The sequence below is a fragment of the Doryrhamphus excisus genome, linkage group LG18, assembly GCF_037039965.1.
Source record: "Doryrhamphus excisus strain RoL-2023G ecotype Guam linkage group LG18, RoL_Dexc_Guam_v1.1, whole genome shotgun sequence".
Classification (NCBI taxonomy): Eukaryota; Metazoa; Chordata; class Actinopteri; order Syngnathiformes; family Syngnathidae; genus Doryrhamphus; species Doryrhamphus excisus.
In genome coordinates this window covers 3,665,533-3,682,637 of record NC_136374.1, presented here as the reverse complement: position 1 = coordinate 3,682,637, position 17,105 = coordinate 3,665,533, and the positions used below count along the sequence as shown (strand labels likewise).

Genomic DNA, 17,105 nt, shown 5'->3' with positions numbered 1-17,105 from the left:
AAAGAGTATAAATGTGACTATAGTCGTGTTTTGTCATGTCTACAGGGCTCTAATAATGCTTTGTTCATTTTAATCTGAAAATAATCATTTGTCTACCCACCAACTATATGTGGTTTCTTAAGTTTTTATTATTTGCCGTTTTATTATTATTATTATTATATGTATTTATTACTGATTGATTGATTTTCTTTATTCTTGATCTTATTTTGTGTAGAAAAATAAAAAGTAAGATATTTGAGAAGAGTGGAATGTTTTATCAGAGCTTTTCTTGTAAAAAATCGGAACCAAAGCAAAGTTTATTCATTTTTCTGTTTTTAATAAATGCGTCTTTTTTTTTTTTTGGAAAACCTGATGCGGCCCAGCCTCACCCGGACCCGAGCTCCAGTGGCCCCCAGGTAAATTGAGTTTGAGACCCCTGTATTACATGATAAGGTGCGCTTCTCCACTGACCGCTAGAGAGCAGTGTTTTCTTGATCGGGATACACTACAACTCTATTTAGGCTTTGACCAACTAGCTTCCGGTTTAGCAAACAATAGTAAACAGTGGCGATATCAACATAACACTAACGTATTGTAACGCCCTGTTGGTGTTGTAGTATTAATGTTCTAAATTATGGTGTTCGTAAAGTGGACTACCGCCGTGTCTTTTGGCCGCCATCTCTGACACATATTGACACTACAATATGTCGCTGACAAAATACGTCGTTAAACGACTAGCAACAAAACGTCGACTGTACCTTCCACAGAAAAACGCGTGATTTTAGGTGGCTGACACTCACCGTAGAAGTCATCGTTGAATTTACGTGCGGTCACATCGCGTCCTCTGCTGGCCGCCGTCAATAAAACCACATGACATTATTTGCAGTTGTGACGTGACTTTTGGATGGCCCCTTTAGTGATCAGGGATGGAAAAAAGTGCTAACGTATATATTACAACCACTTATTACAACTCCTACTGCTGATATCACAAATATGGCGTCGAGCCCTTCTTTATGCTAGGATGCTTAGGATGCTAAGTCCAAAAAAATCAGGTATAAACTAGTTTGTCACGAGCCAATATGTCACGTGACTCAATACAACACTGCCCTCTAGCGGTCAGTAGAGAAGCGCACCTTATCATGTAATATATGTGAAAATGGCATTTTAAATGAAAAAAGAAAAGCAAAATTCATTCATTCATTCTCAAATTAATTAATTAATGATTAAGTACTTTAAGTAGAAAACTTAAAACATGCGTATAGCATGCAGATTAACACAATTGATGCTATCCTGTTATGCTTAGCATGTGGACGAGCACAACTGACGTTACTATGTATATTAGTGTGTGGTGTAGCATGGCTGATCCTATGATGTATGTTTAGCACGTGGACTAGCATGGCTAATGGTCTATGTTTGTGTGGACTAGCAGTAAAAAGCGAAACTGACGGCAGGGTCGGAGTAAAGAGTTCTTTACATGACAACTGTTAAAAACAAATACATCAAAACATAGTCTGTTAAAAAGGTTACCATGGAAACAGCACAACATTTTCAGCTCTGGCATAACGTAACACATTTCTACATCCTGTTTGGGGGGAAGTTTGATAGTGTTAAAAAAAATGACATCAAATGCCCTCATGTTCATTAGGACGCAGTCATCATGATGTAGTGTTTCACTATGGCAAGAAGCCCACAATATGTTGGGAGTCACTTCAATATGAACACCTGGACTTCCTAACAAGGTCAATTAGTGTCGTTAACGATGACAACCACCATGTGTTCCTCATCCAGACGTGTCGCCGCCCTCTTGGCCGCCTGCAGGAATTGCACAGAAAAGTCTCCTGGTGGGAAAGCGTACAGCATGGCGCCTGGGCCTCCCTCCTTGGCGGGGGGCAGGCTGACCACGCCAGCCGCCTCTTTGTTGCGCAGGTAGGCTACCAGGTGTCGCAGCAGGCGCACTTGAAGGCCCGCCTCGGGGGCGGGGGCTTGGCGGTCCACGGGTCCCTGGAGAGCGAGCAGGACGGCAAACCCGTCAGGGCGACCCAGTTTGACGCGTCGTGACACCTCGTCCAAGCGGCTCTGATCCATGCGAAGGCGCTGGGCGATCTTGAGCTGCTCTCGGTTGTGCCGCATGACGCCGGCGAAGAACGAGGCTCCGCCTTCCAGCAGGAAGAGCTCGGTAGGGAAGCTGCTGTTCTTGAGAGCAAAAAAGCCACGCCACGACTTGGACAGCGTCCCCCGGGCGAACTCTGACAGCGAGCCAGGACACGAGGAGGGCACATTGGTAGGGAGGGGTGGGGACAAGGCGGTGGGGGCATGGTGGTTGTCCAGCTGCTCGGCAGAGGCTCGTTTGCTGTGGTGACGAGTGGGCGGAGACTCTGACTCCTTCGGGGCCAAGCGACACGCGCCCACAGCACCGTCTGGGGAGTGGTCTCGTGGTTCCGTGGTGGAGTCGGGGGCTCGAACCCGTGCTCGGTCCGGACTGGCATCAGGCGACGTGCGAGCTCTGACCCTCCCCTTTTCACGCTCGGCCGACAAACTGTGGCTCCGCCGCCGACCTCGCCTCTCCTCGCGCTCCTTCAGCCAACGCTCCCGGCTTCGGCTGCGGCTCCGCCCCCCTCTGGCGCTCCTCCCGAAAGCCTCGACTCCACTGACTCTCCTGTCTGCACCGCGTGGGGGGCTGGCAGTGAAGTCTCTTTCCAGCAGTGTGCGTTCTCGGTCCCTTTGGGAGGGGAGGCTGTGGGAGGGTGGGGACAGCCTGGCTCCGCCCCTCAGCTCACGCTCCAGGCTGCGATGGCGTCCGTACGCCTCCCCCAGGAGGTCGTAGGGTGGCAGGAGCTGGACGGGTTGCTGGTAGCCAGGAGGAAAGGGGCGGGCGGGGTTTTCCTCTACTTTAGCAAAGTCTACTCGCAGGCGTCGCTCGGGTCCGCCCAGAGGAAAGCCCCTCATCTGTGTGCACGCTGCCTGGGCTGCGTCCAAACTCTCGTACTGTATGTACGCAAAGCTGTCACCTTTCACGTAGTCGATGTTCCTGATGCTTCCGAAGCGGTCAAACTCCCGTGCCAGGGCAGCTAACGAGTTAGCTGGGCCGAGGCCGCCCACCCAGAGGCGCGTGGTGGGGTTGGCCTTGCCGTAGCCAATCTTGATGGGATTGCCGGCAATGAGCCGGCCCTGCATGGCCACTTTGGCCCGGTGGGCCATGTCCAGGTTCTGAAACTTGACAAAGGCGTAGGCTCCGCCCTGGCCGCGAGCGGGACGCTTGATGACCACATCCTCGATGACGCCGTACTTGTCAAAGCCCCGCCTCAGCTCGGCCTCAGTCACGCCTCCATCCAGGTTCCCGATGAAGAGGTTGCTGGTGGCACGCTGGTCATCCTCCGGCTTCAAGTCGTCCAGCAGCGGCGCCGGTGGGAAGCCGTAAGGCCGGCCCCTCTCATCCAGCATCCCATAGTAGTCGAGGAGCCGTTCACGGCTCAGACTCTCCAGGGCATATTGGCGGGCTCTGAGCTCGCGGAGGCTGAGCGTGGGTCCGGGCGGGGAGAGTGATCTCTGTCGGTAGGCCAAGTAAGTGACGTCAGGGGGTGTCACGCTCCGCCTCCTGACGTACACGGGTTCGATTTTGAGCTGCCTCTCTGCCAGCACCAACCTGGATGACTTGGCGTGCCGGGCCTCCTTGGCGTCCTCTGGGTGCCGGAAGTTCACGTAGGCAATGCGGCCCAGTTCGGGTGTGTGAGACAGTTTGACGCTGACGTCACCGAACTTTTTGAACTCGTGAAAGAGCGCGTCCTCCACGTCCTCGTCCGGGACCTGCTGGCCCAGGTTGCTGATGAGTAGCGTTTTATAGTCCCGCGCGGGGGTGGTTCGGCCCAGCAGGCTGACGTCGTGCCGCGGATGAAGAGGCTTGTCGCGCTCCCTGCTCCTGCTGCGCCGTCGATGTCCGCGGCTGTCGGCGAGCAGCAGAGCAAGAGGGGGTGGCGGGGGAAGCTCCTCTCGGCGGCCGCTCTCTCGGTCCCTCTCCCGGAGCCGCCGAGCTGCGGCCCTAGCAGGACTCTCCCTAGCGGCCTGCCTCTTCATGTCGGTGCGGAGATGGAGCTCCGACTTCAGCTGGGGGGGAGGGCAGTAGCGGCGACAGGAATCCTTGCTGGAGAGCGACGTCCGGCGCTGTTAGCCCGAACCAGATTGCGGGAGACGGTTTTCCTAAAGCGCCACTTCCGGCCCGAAGCGCCGAGGCATGTTCAAACATTTAGCGAAAAGGCGAAAGCTGCTGGAAAACATCTCAAGCGTCTGAGGAGCTGCGCTCTGGTCGCCATCTTGGACAATAGGAATGTGCGCTTTCTCCTGGGAGGCGGAGTCAGCGCTGACGTCGTGACGTCACGGCGTAAAGGCTTTTCGTGGACGTAATGTGAATTATTATGAATAAATGAATTCCTGGCTTGGAGAGTTATTTTTAAATTACTTACATTTTAAGTTAAATTTAGTCATGACTGATACATTATTGAATTTAATGACCGTTGCATATTAACTGGACGATATATATTTGGAAGCATAGGTGTATTTACCAATAGTAAATCTTTTATTTTACATATGAACATCATGAGATGTAGCAAAGTTTCCATGCGTTCCAAATGTGTGACAGAAGCAGGAAGTTGAGTCATGTTCATCTGTGAAAAACCTTTATCAAATAGCATAATATCAAAACATGTAACACATTTTCATGTAGAATTCCCCGGCTTCCCAACTGTCAAATGACAGCATAAAGGGCGGTCATGTCAGCACCAACAAGCACCCTACCAAATATGCTTCATTCTAGGGAATCGGAACGAGAACGTTTTCCACCTGCGTCTGGCGAAAGTGCATTGGAATGCCGCTCATGAAACCCAGGACACCTGGCATGAAATGTGTCACGCGACTTAAAGGGCAAAGGTGGTTCAAACTTTTTAACTGGTAATGGACATGACTATGTATTTATGTGTCATACTCAAAAGTCGCAGTGACACTTATTTCATGCATAATCTTAAAAGATTGTGGTGGTGCACGTGTTTGTTCATCTGCCAACAGTCTTGGAAGGCAGCATTGGTCCTGACGTCACTCCCTCCAGCTAACTGCTCACTAATCAGTACTAGTTAAAATAACTATTTATTTACTCCCATCACTGGACACTCGAAGCATTCCAAAGGCTTACGTGATGCTATGGTAAGATGGCTAACATGATGATGAACATGAACGTGTGTGAGGTCGGAAATGTTTGTATACATTTAAACACTGCTGTAAAAAAAATGTTTTAATGCAAATAGAAACTTTTAAGTTACAAACTGAGGAAGTCAGGGCAGTGATAACAGCCTAAACAGGGGAGGGCGTAGTCAAATCACCACATGGAAGGTGACAGAAGGGGTCAAATGGTCATGGAGGTTGTGGGTAAGACGCCGTGGTCCGATAGGGATGAAGGGGAAACCCCATCTACTGAAAGATCACCCTGAAATTGTGTGTGTGTGTGTGTGTGTGTGTGTGTATGTGTCAGACAAAGAGAAGTACAGAGTCAATGTGACCTCAGAGGTCAGTCCGAGTCCTGGCGGCGGCAGGGGCATACTTGGGCATCAGCTCGGTGATCTTGCGGATGAAGTCGGACTTTTCAGCGCAGCCTTTGCAGGACTCACCCCACTCTTCCAGAATCTTCTTCAGATCCTTCACTTTCAGCTTCTTCAGGTCCACCGAGCTCAGGTCCAGCTGCTTGTCTGCAAGCACACACAAACACAAACACAATGACATGACAACACAACAAAAGGTCGCCAAAAACACACAGGAAGTGGAACACACCGTATCGGAGTTCACAGATTTGACTGTCCTTCTTCTTCAGCTTCTCACAGATTTTTTCCACAGGGACGTGGTAGCTGAGCGGCTTGGACACTTCGTTGATCATCTTTGTGGCAGCATCGCTGGTTGCCCCAATGTAGTAACACTGTACACACATATATACACACACACACATACACATACATTAGGAGGCACTGGATTCCAGAGGAGATCCAGTCGCTGCAATGGCACTTACAAAACGATTTTCTTTCCCTTTGGCCTCATTGCAGCTCTTCAGGAGCGCCTTCTCGATGTTATCGCTGTTGAAGTCCACTTTCAGCTCCTGAAGAGACTGGTAGAACTTTCCCAAAAACGTCACACACACTGAAACGAAGACAGGACATCAAAATATTTTCTCATGTTCAGGGTGGCACTGAGCTGGAATCTACCCAAGCTGTGAAGAAACTTTTCATACTTTACTGACACAATACAATTATAACCCAAGTCATGCCGCCCATTGTAACATTACCAGAGCCCTCTAGACATGAAATAACACCAATATAATCTCCTTTACATTGTGAAACCCATATATCAGGGGTCTCAAACACACGGCCCGTGGGCCAAATGTGGCCCGCAGGACACTAGTTTGAGGCCCCCGCCTTGATATGAAAGTTTAATGTTAGTGCGGCCCGCGCAAGTTTGATATGGATGATGTATGGTATCATGTACCCAGAAAAAATTATTATGTTTGATTAATGTTCATATTAAAGGTTAAATAACTGTTAATAGTTCTCCTCCCTATCCGTGCGGAAGTGGTAAGTTTTTGGCTATTTAAGTTTAAAGGAAATAACTTGAAGGCTACCGTTTAGGTCGCTAGCTCTCAAGTTTGCAAGTTAGCATGTGTCTCAAGACCCTGCAGTTGCACAATATGTTGTAAATAAAGAGTATAAATGTGACTATAGTCGTGTTTTGTCAAGTCTACAGGGCTCTAATAATGCTTTGTTCATTTTAATCAGAAAAAAAATAATTTGTCTACCCACCAACTATATGTGCTTTCTTAAGTTTTTTTTGTGAAGAGTGTATTTTCCGCGGTGGCTATTGTCTCATCAATGTATTGTAGCGTCTTCAAATGGCTTCACACTCGTATTACCCAATATTAAGAGTAAATAAGCCATCTAAAATGTTATTTGCAGGAATCTACGTCAGAGGTTAGAGGTCCCGTCGATACCGAGTAGCCAATGTAAACTCCCACATTTACAAGTAGAATATTATGCCTGAAATGCTGTTATGCTCATTTTTCAGCCATTTCTATTGTGTTGTGGACTCCTATAGAGCAGCTACACAAGATAACCAGGACACAAAGCTTTATAGTTCTTCCAGAATCTGCACCTAACCTATTCCACTGTTTTTTTCTATGGATTTCGTGGTTCCCACAAAAACGGTCTGTTTTAATGTATTACACCCATGTCCACACGACCAAGTAACATTGCAAAGGAGTCGGCAAGTCCAGTTGCATGCTGGCCCATGTTCACAAAAAAGTCCAGTGGGAAATGCCGTTGACAGATTTAAATCCATTTATTTTGCTGGCAGGCAATCCGAAACTCCAACCACATGTGCCTGGTGGTGGCGTCGTTAGGAATTGTAAACAAATGTGGCTTTGCTCGCAAGTAAACAGAAGAGCAGAGCTTGGGGCAGGTTATCTGGCTTACAGACACGCCCATATAAGGACATCCGCCCCACTGTGACATCACAAAGGGGCAGTTTTACGACACCAAGTATTTTGAGCCATCCTAAACTTCTTTCAGGGATCACTTCCAAATGTGCAAAGCTCAATATCTGAAACTTTAGCATCGTTTAACATGAGAATTCAACATTGTAACTACATTTATAGGTCAGAAAAGTGGACAATTGTCATTAAATTGACATTTCAGTTTATTTCGTTTGTTCATTTAGCCATTTCTCTTCATTTTAATCCTTTTTTGCTCATCCTGGTTTGGGCATTTTGCAACCGATTAAGCCTTGATGCTCTCATTCTGGATTGGTTGAACTCAGCCATGTCATTTATCCTGGATATCTCAATTCATGCAACAGCCCATTGGTTATCAGTTACTAAGGTTACTAGAAAATTTAAATAAAGAGCCACCTTCGCTCACTCCAGTACACCCCACTGTACTTCCTGGCTGTGAGGCAGACGTGCCAACCGCACATATCAATAATGAGTAACAGTCTTACTGTGTGTCATCCTGATTGGAGCGTATCATTGCATCCCAATGTAAACATAAAAAGACTAATCAGTTGTGCTAAATTACATTCGGTAGAATTATACTATATTGTATTGTTAAAGTCGGATACAGTGGCGAAAAAATACATTAGTAGTTAGTAGAAATTCAAGTACATGAAAACACAACGTTAAAAAAATCTATCACTAAACGAGAATTAAGCAAGTATGTTAGTATTACATTTAATGATACAGTCGGTTATCCTTTAGTTTCTGTGATAGTAATGTTGACAGATGGTGTGTAAGCAATCAATTGATAGCAGTTTTCTAAAATACGATGCGCTCAGAGTTGGTGGAGGTAGCCGCAGCTAGCAGTCAAACTTACCTTCACATTCTCCTTCTTTCAGAGACTCACTTCTTCCTAGCAGCACCGCGAGCAGCACAGCCGCCGACAGGCCGCTTTGACAAAACATTTCCGTCTATTTTCTCGCAGCTTAAAAGAGCCAAGCCTGTCTGTCTGGGCAAGCCTGCCTTTCCCTTGACTTGTCTTTACTAGCCTTCTTTAGCCTAGCCTACCTTAACAAACTGAGCAACGGGAGCGAGACGCCGGTAAGAACGGACAAACTTCCTGGTGCACGTGACTTAAAAATCGGTATCTTATTGGTTGAATGCTCTGACACTCAGGACTGACTTTACGTACTTTGTACTAATTGGGCGAAAACAAGCCGTCTGGGAACAACGTCCAGTTGGCGCGATGTGATTGGTCCAACACTTTACTTATTTGAAATTAAACGTCACCGTAACGTTTTCAGTTGGGATAATATAATAAATGAATTTATCGTTATGACATGTGACCAAATGTAAACAAAGGAATAGGAACATGGGCCAATTAATACACGTGTATATAAATATATAGAGGATGCTAAATAAATTGATTAGATTTTTTTGACAATAAAACCACAACATACATATATACATAGCATTCTTCCTGCTATAGGACTGTTCCATTGGGCCACTTTGTGAAATGTGATCGCTGGTGTGGGAAGTGCAAGGGTGGTGACGTCAGCGGTTTTTGTTGTTTTTCTGGTGACGTCAGTATGGTGCTGTGCAGAGTCACTGCGTCTGCTGGAGTGTAAACAAGGAAAGATCTCGAAGCTGACGTGCTCCTTCTTCGAGTTACCTCCGTGCTCTCATAACACTGACCTGTGACTTACGACTCGAGTGAGGGCGTCGAGTCGCGAAGTTCGTCGTGTTTTCAAGCTGCCCTGAGGTAGCATCGTCAGTTAGCATTGTGAGCTAGCATCGTCAGTTAGCATTGTGAGCTCGCACTAGAACATCCGTGGGTCCGCCGCGGGCAAAGCCGCCTGGATGCGTGGGGTTTATCTCATCAGTGTGGCCTGGACTTGGTGAACGGTAAGTTTTTGTGTTCGTAGGTTTTAAAGGTATCAGATGCGACTCCCAACGGCTACTCGCTAGCCAACTAGCATTAGCCAAGATGGTGGAAGTCCTTATGAAACATGTTTTTCAAAATGTCTTGCTTTGATGTGTGATGAAGAAAAACCCAGATGCGGGCTACTTTTGTACTCGCTATCTATATATCTATCAATCACTATATTTCACATTGTCTGCTTTTTTGTCAAATGCTCCCGTCAAGTTCGAGGCAAAGCCATGTGACGTCACTGCACTACAAGCTTCAGAATACCTCACATTAATTAAATTACTGTAGTTGTTTGTCGGTTGTGCTGGAGGTCGACTTTGTGAACATTATATGGTCTTCGTGTTGTTTCCATTTTTAGTAAATGGACTTTAATGTATTTTTAATGCCAAACAAGACTCCTTTTCATGTGGTCCGCCATGTTTGTAGTTTACAACGGTCCAGCATTCCAATTGGGATACTTTCCCCTTCCTGTAGTCTGGAAGGCAGTATTAAAATGAAACCAACATTTTATTACAACATGCATGTACCCTAAAGTTGACGAGTAGCATCACACGTGTGCTTTTTCAGCTGGGTGGCTCGTCGCAGTTGACTCCGCCCACCATGGCGGCAGGCGAGACGGACCGCGAGGAGGAAACGTTGCAGACGGCTTTCAAGAAGCTGAGAGTGGATGCTGAGAGGTAAATGCTAACTCATCATTACTGTAACTTATTATTATTATTATGATTATTATTATTCACAACTAATAGAACAAATACCAATGGTTCCTTGTCAAACCAAATGTAAACTTTGGGAGTGATTCAACAATAGAGAAATCTAATAAAATGTGAAGCCTTAAAAGAGCCTTAAACACATGCAATTATTGTAAGCAAATGAAGTTGGCTACTTCACAGCCTTATTGCAGGCTATTTTGGGAACCTATCCCCCAGGCTAAACATATATTACTAAACTATTTTAGTGGAACACATTCATAATATTGCAAAAATAAAAATTTTCACAGTTTAAGAATATCCCTCAGTTTATCGTGGTATTTAAAAAAAAATCACTGTGTTGTAGTTATTTTTTTTAGTAAAAAATATTGAAACACAAGTTATATGTATTATTCTGGTCACTGGGCATTGATGAGACAGGACGTCACATTACATTACCTTCATACTCCGTGTAGGCCATAATCAAGTGGAAAAAAGTTCTCCTCCCATTCAGTGTGGAAGTGGTATGTTTTTGGCTTCTTACTTTGTCCTTCTTTCCTGCCTGTGCATTAGCAATGTGGTGTAAATCAAGAATAATAGTAGTATAAAGGTGACCATTTCATGTCTACATGCCTTGAATAAAGGTTAAAAACTGTATTTAGAAAGTCACAAACGGGTTTTCTATGCTCTAAATATCAAAATATTTCATTTAATAACACTGAATGCACTTATCATGGTCGGGTTTGTGATGTTTATGATGTGGGTAACGCATGCGATGGTAGCCCAATAATGCTAGAACAAAAAGTCAGGAGCTGAATATCATTTCATTTGTGTGATGGCGTCTCCTTCCTTCTGTCTGCACAGCGCACTCGGAGCCGCGAGCACTCCCGAGTCTCCCCAAGTAGTGACCCGGGTTTGTGCAGATGTCAGTGCGGTCAAGCCCAAACTTGGTGGTCCCAAGGACAACTGGCACGGGTGAGTGGAGACATGAATGATGCCGAGCATGGTGGTGTGCGCCTTTGATGCTCAGGCTGGGCCTTATCTCCTCAGCTGCGTGAGGAAGACATCGAGAGCAGCGAGTCGAACGCAACGGCGCCGCAGGTCCAAGTCGCCAATCTTGCAAGCTGCCAGGTTCACCTACTGTAGCGCCTCCGCTCTGGCGCCTCCCGGTGGCTGCCTGAAGCAACAGCGCCTTGCCACCCCCGAGGAGCCTTGCCCTGACAGAGGAAGTCCCGGTGCCCGCAAAGACCTCACTGCTCTGGGCACTCTTAGCCCCACCCCCTCGGCTGTCTTCGGCTCGACTGCTGGTTATGTTACGCCCGTGGGAGCAGCGGTGTCCTCCCCAGCTGCACTTCCCAGAAGGGAAGAGGAATGTTCCGGAAGAGTACAGGAGACCGTTGCAGAGTCGGCCGACTTCCAGGCGTTATCCAAACTGCACGGCTGCACGTGCACTCTGACCGACACTGTCACGGAGCGCCAGGATGTGAGCGAGCCGGCGGCAGAGTGTCCTTGCCATTCCAAATTTGACGGCTGGAACGGTGTGGAGGCGTACTCCTTCACAGGACTACGTGATGTCATCTCAGAGTGTGAGCACCAACAAGCCCCACCTAGAACTGACTGTAGCGCTGCTGCTTCGCTGTCATCTTCCTCGCCGGCGTCTCCCCGCTCCTGCTCTGAGCAGGCGCGTGTCTTTGTTGATGACGTGACCATCGAGGACCTGTCAGGCTACATGGAGTTTTACCTGTACATCCCCAAGAAGATGTCGCACATGGCAGAGATGATGTACACCTGAAGCACAGCTCACATGACCGGACATGCTCCCTCCTTTTCTTCAATAAAGTCAAAAATCAAGCGTTTCTTCCTTCATGTTTTTGTATGTTCAACACATGTCCACCAGGTGGCACATTCATTGCAGACTAACAAGTGACTACTCGCCATGTGCCTTAGTCTAGGTAGATGCAATGGTCCAAGCAACGTGCATACCAAAACCTCAACAAGCATCATGGCGGAAAAGAACGCAAATGCCGTGAGCGCCATCAAAGGTCCAGTGGAAAGCACGGCCGTGCACCACAAAGAGCTCCTTGTTGCTGGGCGGAACAGAGGCATGTGCGTCGTTGCATGAAAACAAAAGACACTCCCCCATAGCTAGCTCATTAGTGTGGATGCTGGCACACACGCGTTAGCATTAGCATGGTCATGTGATTGGCCTCCAAATGAAGAAGCGCATTGATGTGCATAAAAATGTTTTATTTCCAAAAACCTTTGACCTTCAGCAGCAAACTAGCCGACCGCTAGCCTCTACAGCGGTCTGCTAGTGGGAGGTCAAAGCTAGTCACACGATTGTGAGATTCTAGAAAAACATCAAAAGGTGTGAAATGTCAAAGTAGTGTATAAAAAGTAGCTTCTAATGAGTTAGTATCAAAAGTTGTTTGGCATGAAATTTTTGGCAGACAATGAAGTACCTTGTTTGTACAAAAAAAAACTGGCTTATTGCCATAGAAGTACCGCAACGTCCACTGCTAAACAATTACAAAAAGTACACAAATATTCACAAAGTAGCAGGGCGTGCTGATAGGAAAGGAGCAGAGTTAAACACTCCACCAAAGAGTCAATTCAGTAGCTTCTTGCTCGGATGTAGCTAAGCAGCCTTGCACGCCATCGGCCAGCCTGTAGGAAGTGCCGTTACGCATCACCTGACTTCAACACCGAGCACCTACCTAGTGTTAGCATAACGTGGAACATTATGGCCACAGACTCAAACTGGTTTCAATTCATTTTAGGCTTTCACACCGCTTTGTGTGTGTGTTGTAGAAACAAAGGTCATCTCCACGGGAATTAAAAACAGATATTTCAATGGAGATTAGCGCCACCCGGCGCTAACCGACAACGTAGCTTGTGTAGTGAATAAATAAGGACAAACGGGCCCCTGATTGGCACAGGAGGGAAAGGAGTCAGTCCCATTGCTGATAACTATTGGGTGGGCGGAGCCTAAGCATAGATCTCAGCAGAAGGAGCCTTCTTGTAAATGGGCTTTTTCCCCAGCTCGTAGCTTCCTTCATCCTTCTTCTTCATGCGATGGATAAGCAGCAGGACGAGCAGGATGGCGAGCGCCAGGCACACGGCGACGCCTGTGATCAATGCTGCAATGCATTTCCAAAATGAGTCAGTAAGACAAAAAAAAGGATGTTCTTGTGAGCCAGGACACATACCTGCCAGGACTTCGGTTTTTGCAAAGACACTGTCGTTGGTGGCGTGAGACATCAGTACGTTAGACGTCAGCTCGTCGCTGGTGTTCGGCCCGTTCCTCAGCAGAGGAATTTCATTGCTGTTCTGCACCATCTCCACCTCGTTGGCGCCGGGCGGCGTTGGCGGATCCGCCTCAGGAATCCTGTTATCTGCATCGAGCTGAGGAAGAGGTGGGACAACGTTATTAAAATTCAACAAGAGGAGGAGGGGGGGCAGTGACATAATCTCACCTCTGTGGGCGCCGGCATGTCACGTCCGGTCGTCTGGTCATGTGTCCCTTCTGTCGATAAAATAAAAAAGTTTACATTTCAAGTTGTTTTATTGGTCAAGTGTTGCCGTGTAAACAAACCTCCATCACCCGACCCCGACATCTCATCTTCGTAAGTGTCATAGTAGTCTTCGTCATCATCAAAGCCAAAGTCAGAGCCATTCTGCCCGTCTCCAGATGATTCCAGTTGATCGTGATGGTGCATTGCCATGGCAACCGCATGTGTGGCCTTCAGGGGCATCCACGTCTCTGTCTCCCTCACCTGCTGGGGCAATAGCCAACATTCTAACAGCGCACCAAAATAACAGTTATGACACTTGCATGTTCCATGATGACATTTCCCTCAATGTTAGCTGTTGGTGAAAACCAAGGTACGAAGGAGTGATGATGTCAGTGTAACCATGGCAACCACGGTCAGCGGTCATAATACATTTAATAATAATAATACACAAAGTCAGTCTCTAAAGCTACTGCGATGACATCACGCTTCCAAACATTACGATGACAACATTCGTAGGAAGGCACAACATTCCAACAAGATGACACAGGAAGTCCACCGAGTGTAACTCAGCCAAAGACGACACGAGCGCGTGGAAAGAAGAAACACCACCGCTTCCAAAATGGTGACAAAGTGTAAGAGCGTCCTTGCTGGGACAACAGAGGACGTCCCCTTGGGAAAAGGCTCCATTGAGATCCCTCCAAGTGTGCAAAATCCCTCAAGGTCAGCAGAGGTCACATTCCAGAGGGAAATGAAAAAAAGGGAAGAGGAGGGCCAACGGCTACAAGGAATGTTGCACATAATAGCGCACGATTGGAACACTGCAAGATCTCCTCTTCATGTGGTAGCGACTCTAAGTTTGCTAACTGAGCTAACGGGGAGGGGGGCTTTTTGTTTGTGGGTGGCATGAATGTGACCTTTGACCCTTTGAACGCTCCAGCAGAATTCTCAATGTGATTTTTTTTAAACAACCTTTAACATCACTGCTCCATCCTGAAGCCATCGTGACGTCATACACTAAATACATGTGGTCACGTGATAATGATTTCAGGGCGTCGACACACACACATACACACACACTGTTCAAAGGGCGCTGATTTGACTTGGGGGGCAGAAGTGAGTCTCCCCCCCCACACACACACACACACACACAAAATCCGGGCCCCTAACTGAATAATAGCAGCGACCACACGCACGCGCAGCAAACATAACTACTCGTTAGCCGATTAGCATTTCAGATCGTCGTCACAAGGTTTAGCAAGCAAGCAAGTTAGCTAGCTAGGATCTGCGATAAAAGTTACAAAAGTTTGTTGACCAACTTACCGACTCAGAGAAGACGAAAGAGGCAGATAAGAGCAACAGAAGGCCGAAGTGAAACATGTTTTCTCTTCCTTGCTGATGTGGACGTCAGAAAAAGTTGCTCAATAACAGCGCGGCTGCGAGTTTAGCAGATTAGTCTTCTCAAGGCAGCTAATGTTCAGCGAAACGCGATCTTCCTCACATAAATGTTCCGTTTGTCCTCGATCTGTCCGTTGCGTCCACGCGAAAATCTTTTTTTTTCTTCTTCTTCTTCTTCTTCTTTCTTCTGCTTCGTCCTCGGTGGAAACTCAACTTCCACGGCGCTCCTGCGTCGCTCTGCTATAACTTGGAACTGGGGAGTTTTCGACCAATGACCGGTCGGCATGGAAATGACGTCACATCGGTGGCCAGGATTTACCGTAAAGTATATCACATTCAACAAGTCAGCCCCGCCCACCTTGGCCCTACCCCCAAAATAAAAGTTCACTTTCTAATTGAAAATATGAAACCAGCAAATTTTTTATTTGCTCACCTTGAAATGCTAAAGAATTCAGGCTTCGCTTATACTACGAATGAATATTTTGTATCATCATCAAGACGTAATCACAAGTTTCCAACATGTCATGTTTTATTTCGGTGGAAGAGTTGCCAACTTCCTGTTGGATGGAAATTCCTCAATGTGACGTCACTTTCCGATAACAAAAGCACTTTCCTTCGCCCTAAAAAAATCGACATGGGATGTATTCCAGTTGTAATACAAAAATGAAATACACCAGAAAACTTCAAGAAAAAGTCGTCACATTTTTAATCGTAGGTTTATTGAATCAAACAGAGACATAATGTAAAAATTAAATGTCAATGTAATTTTACTTAGACTGAGTAAAATAATTATGTAATCCCCTATCAGCCATTAAGCGTCATTGTCATGAAGCCAGCTACGCGAATCACTACACGACGTCAGGGATATATACAATGTTTCTGTTTTTTTATATGTGTTTAGGAAGTTTTTCTCGATTGTTTAAACACATTTTCTGAAAGGATGCCTCATATTCTCAGAACTCTACACACAAATCCAAAAATCACTCACACATTTCTGAAAACCCCTCAATTCTCCTGCAAAATTAAACTTTACATCCAAAACAGTCTTCATTCTTCTCAAAATGGTGTTTTGTCTCCAAATGAGGCACACAAACCACTATATGAACAAACATTTATATGAACCAGTTGAACACTGATGTGCTCAGTGTAAAACACTGTGATTACATCATATTCATCATGACTCCGGCCTTTTTATGTTCAGTGTGACACTTCTTGCAAAATGTTTTAGAATTGTTTTTTTTTTGGTATTTTTTTGACTCAGAACACAAAATTACACAGAAATATATTTTTTTATTTTTCACAGAAAAACATCACAGCCAACACAAAAGCCAACACAAAGTGTTGCTTTTGGTCTGCATCTAAATGTATACAGCTGCAGTTCAAGAAATAATAATAATCATCAACAAAAAATCAATCAATAACAAAGCAAAAGACTATGCTGCATCACGTCTTTTGATTGGGTCAGGCCACAGCATCTCATCTACATCACATGCAAAGTTTTCTCTGGCCAAGCAGCGGGGGAAATATCGCCTAGCATGGCGAATCCAGCCATGGAAAGCATCCGCTGGAATGTCTCCACATGCATCTTCCATAGCTTGGAGAAGGGGATTGTGTGTTTGTGGATTTCTGACCCTTTGCCCAGCCTCCCTCATTGTTAGACTGCTAATTGTAAAAATGTGTGCCAGGTGTTTACCCATGTGATGAGTCAGTGTGAATAATAGGAATATTCATTTGACTGTTTTGAGTGGCATTGTGTTCTTTGTGAAAACAAGTTTACTTCATGAAAATTGTGCCAAAACTCAGAGAATTGTGTGTAGTGTTTTGAAAAAAGTGTGTTGTAGATCTGCAGTGTAAAGCAGGAATTGTGCTTATAGTTTAGCAGACTCGGTTCATGGAGTTGGTGCATTGGTTATATGTTGTGGTCATTGTGTCTCAGGCATCACAAATTGTGTGTAAACAATCGAGAAAAACTGTAAATGTACTAAGTGGGCGGAATCCTCTCGTGACATAATGATGTAACGATGCTGGATTGACACAGGAGGGCGCTGTGCTGCCTCTTAGGTTCACCTGAACTCCAAACACACACT

At 46.2% G+C, this 17,105-nt stretch overlaps 4 protein-coding genes across 5 annotated transcripts; 1 reads left to right on the top strand and 3 right to left on the bottom strand.

The window, feature by feature from the left end:
- Positions 1-1,432: 1,432 nt before the first annotated feature.
- On the bottom strand, positions 1,433-4,327 carry rbm15b (RNA binding motif protein 15B). Its single transcript, XM_058054866.2, has one exon. The coding sequence runs from the start codon at positions 4,048-4,050 to the stop codon at positions 1,720-1,722; it is 2,331 nt and encodes a 776-aa protein (XP_057910849.1). The 5' UTR covers positions 4,051-4,327; the 3' UTR covers positions 1,433-1,719.
- A 915-nt stretch (positions 4,328-5,242) lies between these two features.
- On the bottom strand, positions 5,243-8,593 carry manf (mesencephalic astrocyte-derived neurotrophic factor). The gene is made up of 4 exons (XM_058054954.2): positions 8,370-8,593; positions 6,023-6,150; positions 5,791-5,932; positions 5,243-5,708 (listed from the first exon to the last, which is right to left on the bottom strand). The coding sequence occupies exons 1-4, from the start codon at positions 8,455-8,457 to the stop codon at positions 5,524-5,526; spliced, it is 543 nt and encodes a 180-aa protein (XP_057910937.1). The 5' UTR covers positions 8,458-8,593; the 3' UTR covers positions 5,243-5,523.
- A 455-nt stretch (positions 8,594-9,048) lies between these two features.
- On the top strand, positions 9,049-11,959 carry oser1 (oxidative stress responsive serine-rich 1). The gene is made up of 4 exons (XM_058055726.2): positions 9,049-9,397; positions 9,990-10,099; positions 10,973-11,083; positions 11,159-11,959. Exons 2-4 carry the CDS (start codon positions 10,023-10,025, stop codon positions 11,898-11,900), a joined length of 930 nt encoding a protein of 309 aa, XP_057911709.2. The 5' UTR covers positions 9,049-9,397; positions 9,990-10,022; the 3' UTR covers positions 11,901-11,959.
- A 375-nt stretch (positions 11,960-12,334) lies between these two features.
- sdc4 (syndecan 4) lies at positions 12,335-15,281 on the bottom strand. Of its 2 annotated transcripts, none has more exons than XM_058055728.2 (5): positions 14,944-15,281; positions 13,704-13,887; positions 13,585-13,634; positions 13,318-13,513; positions 12,335-13,248 (listed from the first exon to the last, which is right to left on the bottom strand). In XM_058055728.2, the coding sequence occupies exons 1-5, from the start codon at positions 14,998-15,000 to the stop codon at positions 13,097-13,099; spliced, it is 639 nt and encodes a 212-aa protein (XP_057911711.2). In that variant the 5' UTR covers positions 15,001-15,281; the 3' UTR covers positions 12,335-13,096. The 2 variants fall into 2 exon arrangements, with proteins under 2 accessions (XP_057911711.2, XP_057911712.2); XM_058055729.2 differs by having other exon boundaries at positions 13,704-13,884; positions 14,944-15,276.
- Positions 15,282-17,105: the final 1,824 nt, after the last annotated feature.

Excerpts from the sequence above, each read along its gene's own strand:
- rbm15b (XM_058054866.2), bottom strand. The coding sequence starts at position 4,050 with ATGAAGAGGCAGGCCGCTAGGGAGAGTCCTGCTAGGGCCGCAGCTCGG.
- manf (XM_058054954.2), bottom strand. The coding sequence starts at position 8,457 with ATGTTTTGTCAAAGCGGCCTGTCGGCGGCTGTGCTGCTCGCGGTGCTG. Across the intron at positions 6,151-8,369 it reads GAAAGAAGGAGAATGTGAAG|TGTGTGTGACGTTTTTGGGA; the intron begins GTAAGTTTGACT and ends TCTTCGTTTCAG. Across the intron at positions 5,933-6,022 it reads AAGGGAAAGAAAATCGTTTT|TGTTACTACATTGGGGCAAC; the intron begins GTAAGTGCCATT and ends ATGTGTGTACAG.
- oser1 (XM_058055726.2), top strand. The coding sequence starts at position 10,023 with ATGGCGGCAGGCGAGACGGACCGCGAGGAGGAAACGTTGCAGACGGCT. Across the intron at positions 10,100-10,972 it reads CTGAGAGTGGATGCTGAGAG|CGCACTCGGAGCCGCGAGCA; the intron begins GTAAATGCTAAC and ends CTGTCTGCACAG. Across the intron at positions 11,084-11,158 it reads CCCAAGGACAACTGGCACGG|CTGCGTGAGGAAGACATCGA; the intron begins GTGAGTGGAGAC and ends TTATCTCCTCAG.
- sdc4 (XM_058055728.2), bottom strand. The coding sequence starts at position 15,000 with ATGTTTCACTTCGGCCTTCTGTTGCTCTTATCTGCCTCTTTCGTCTTC. Across the intron at positions 13,514-13,584 it reads ACATGCCGGCGCCCACAGAG|CTCGATGCAGATAACAGGAT; the intron begins GTGAGATTATGT and ends CCTCTTCCTCAG. Across the intron at positions 13,249-13,317 it reads AAAAACCGAAGTCCTGGCAG|CATTGATCACAGGCGTCGCC; the intron begins GTATGTGTCCTG and ends AATGCATTGCAG.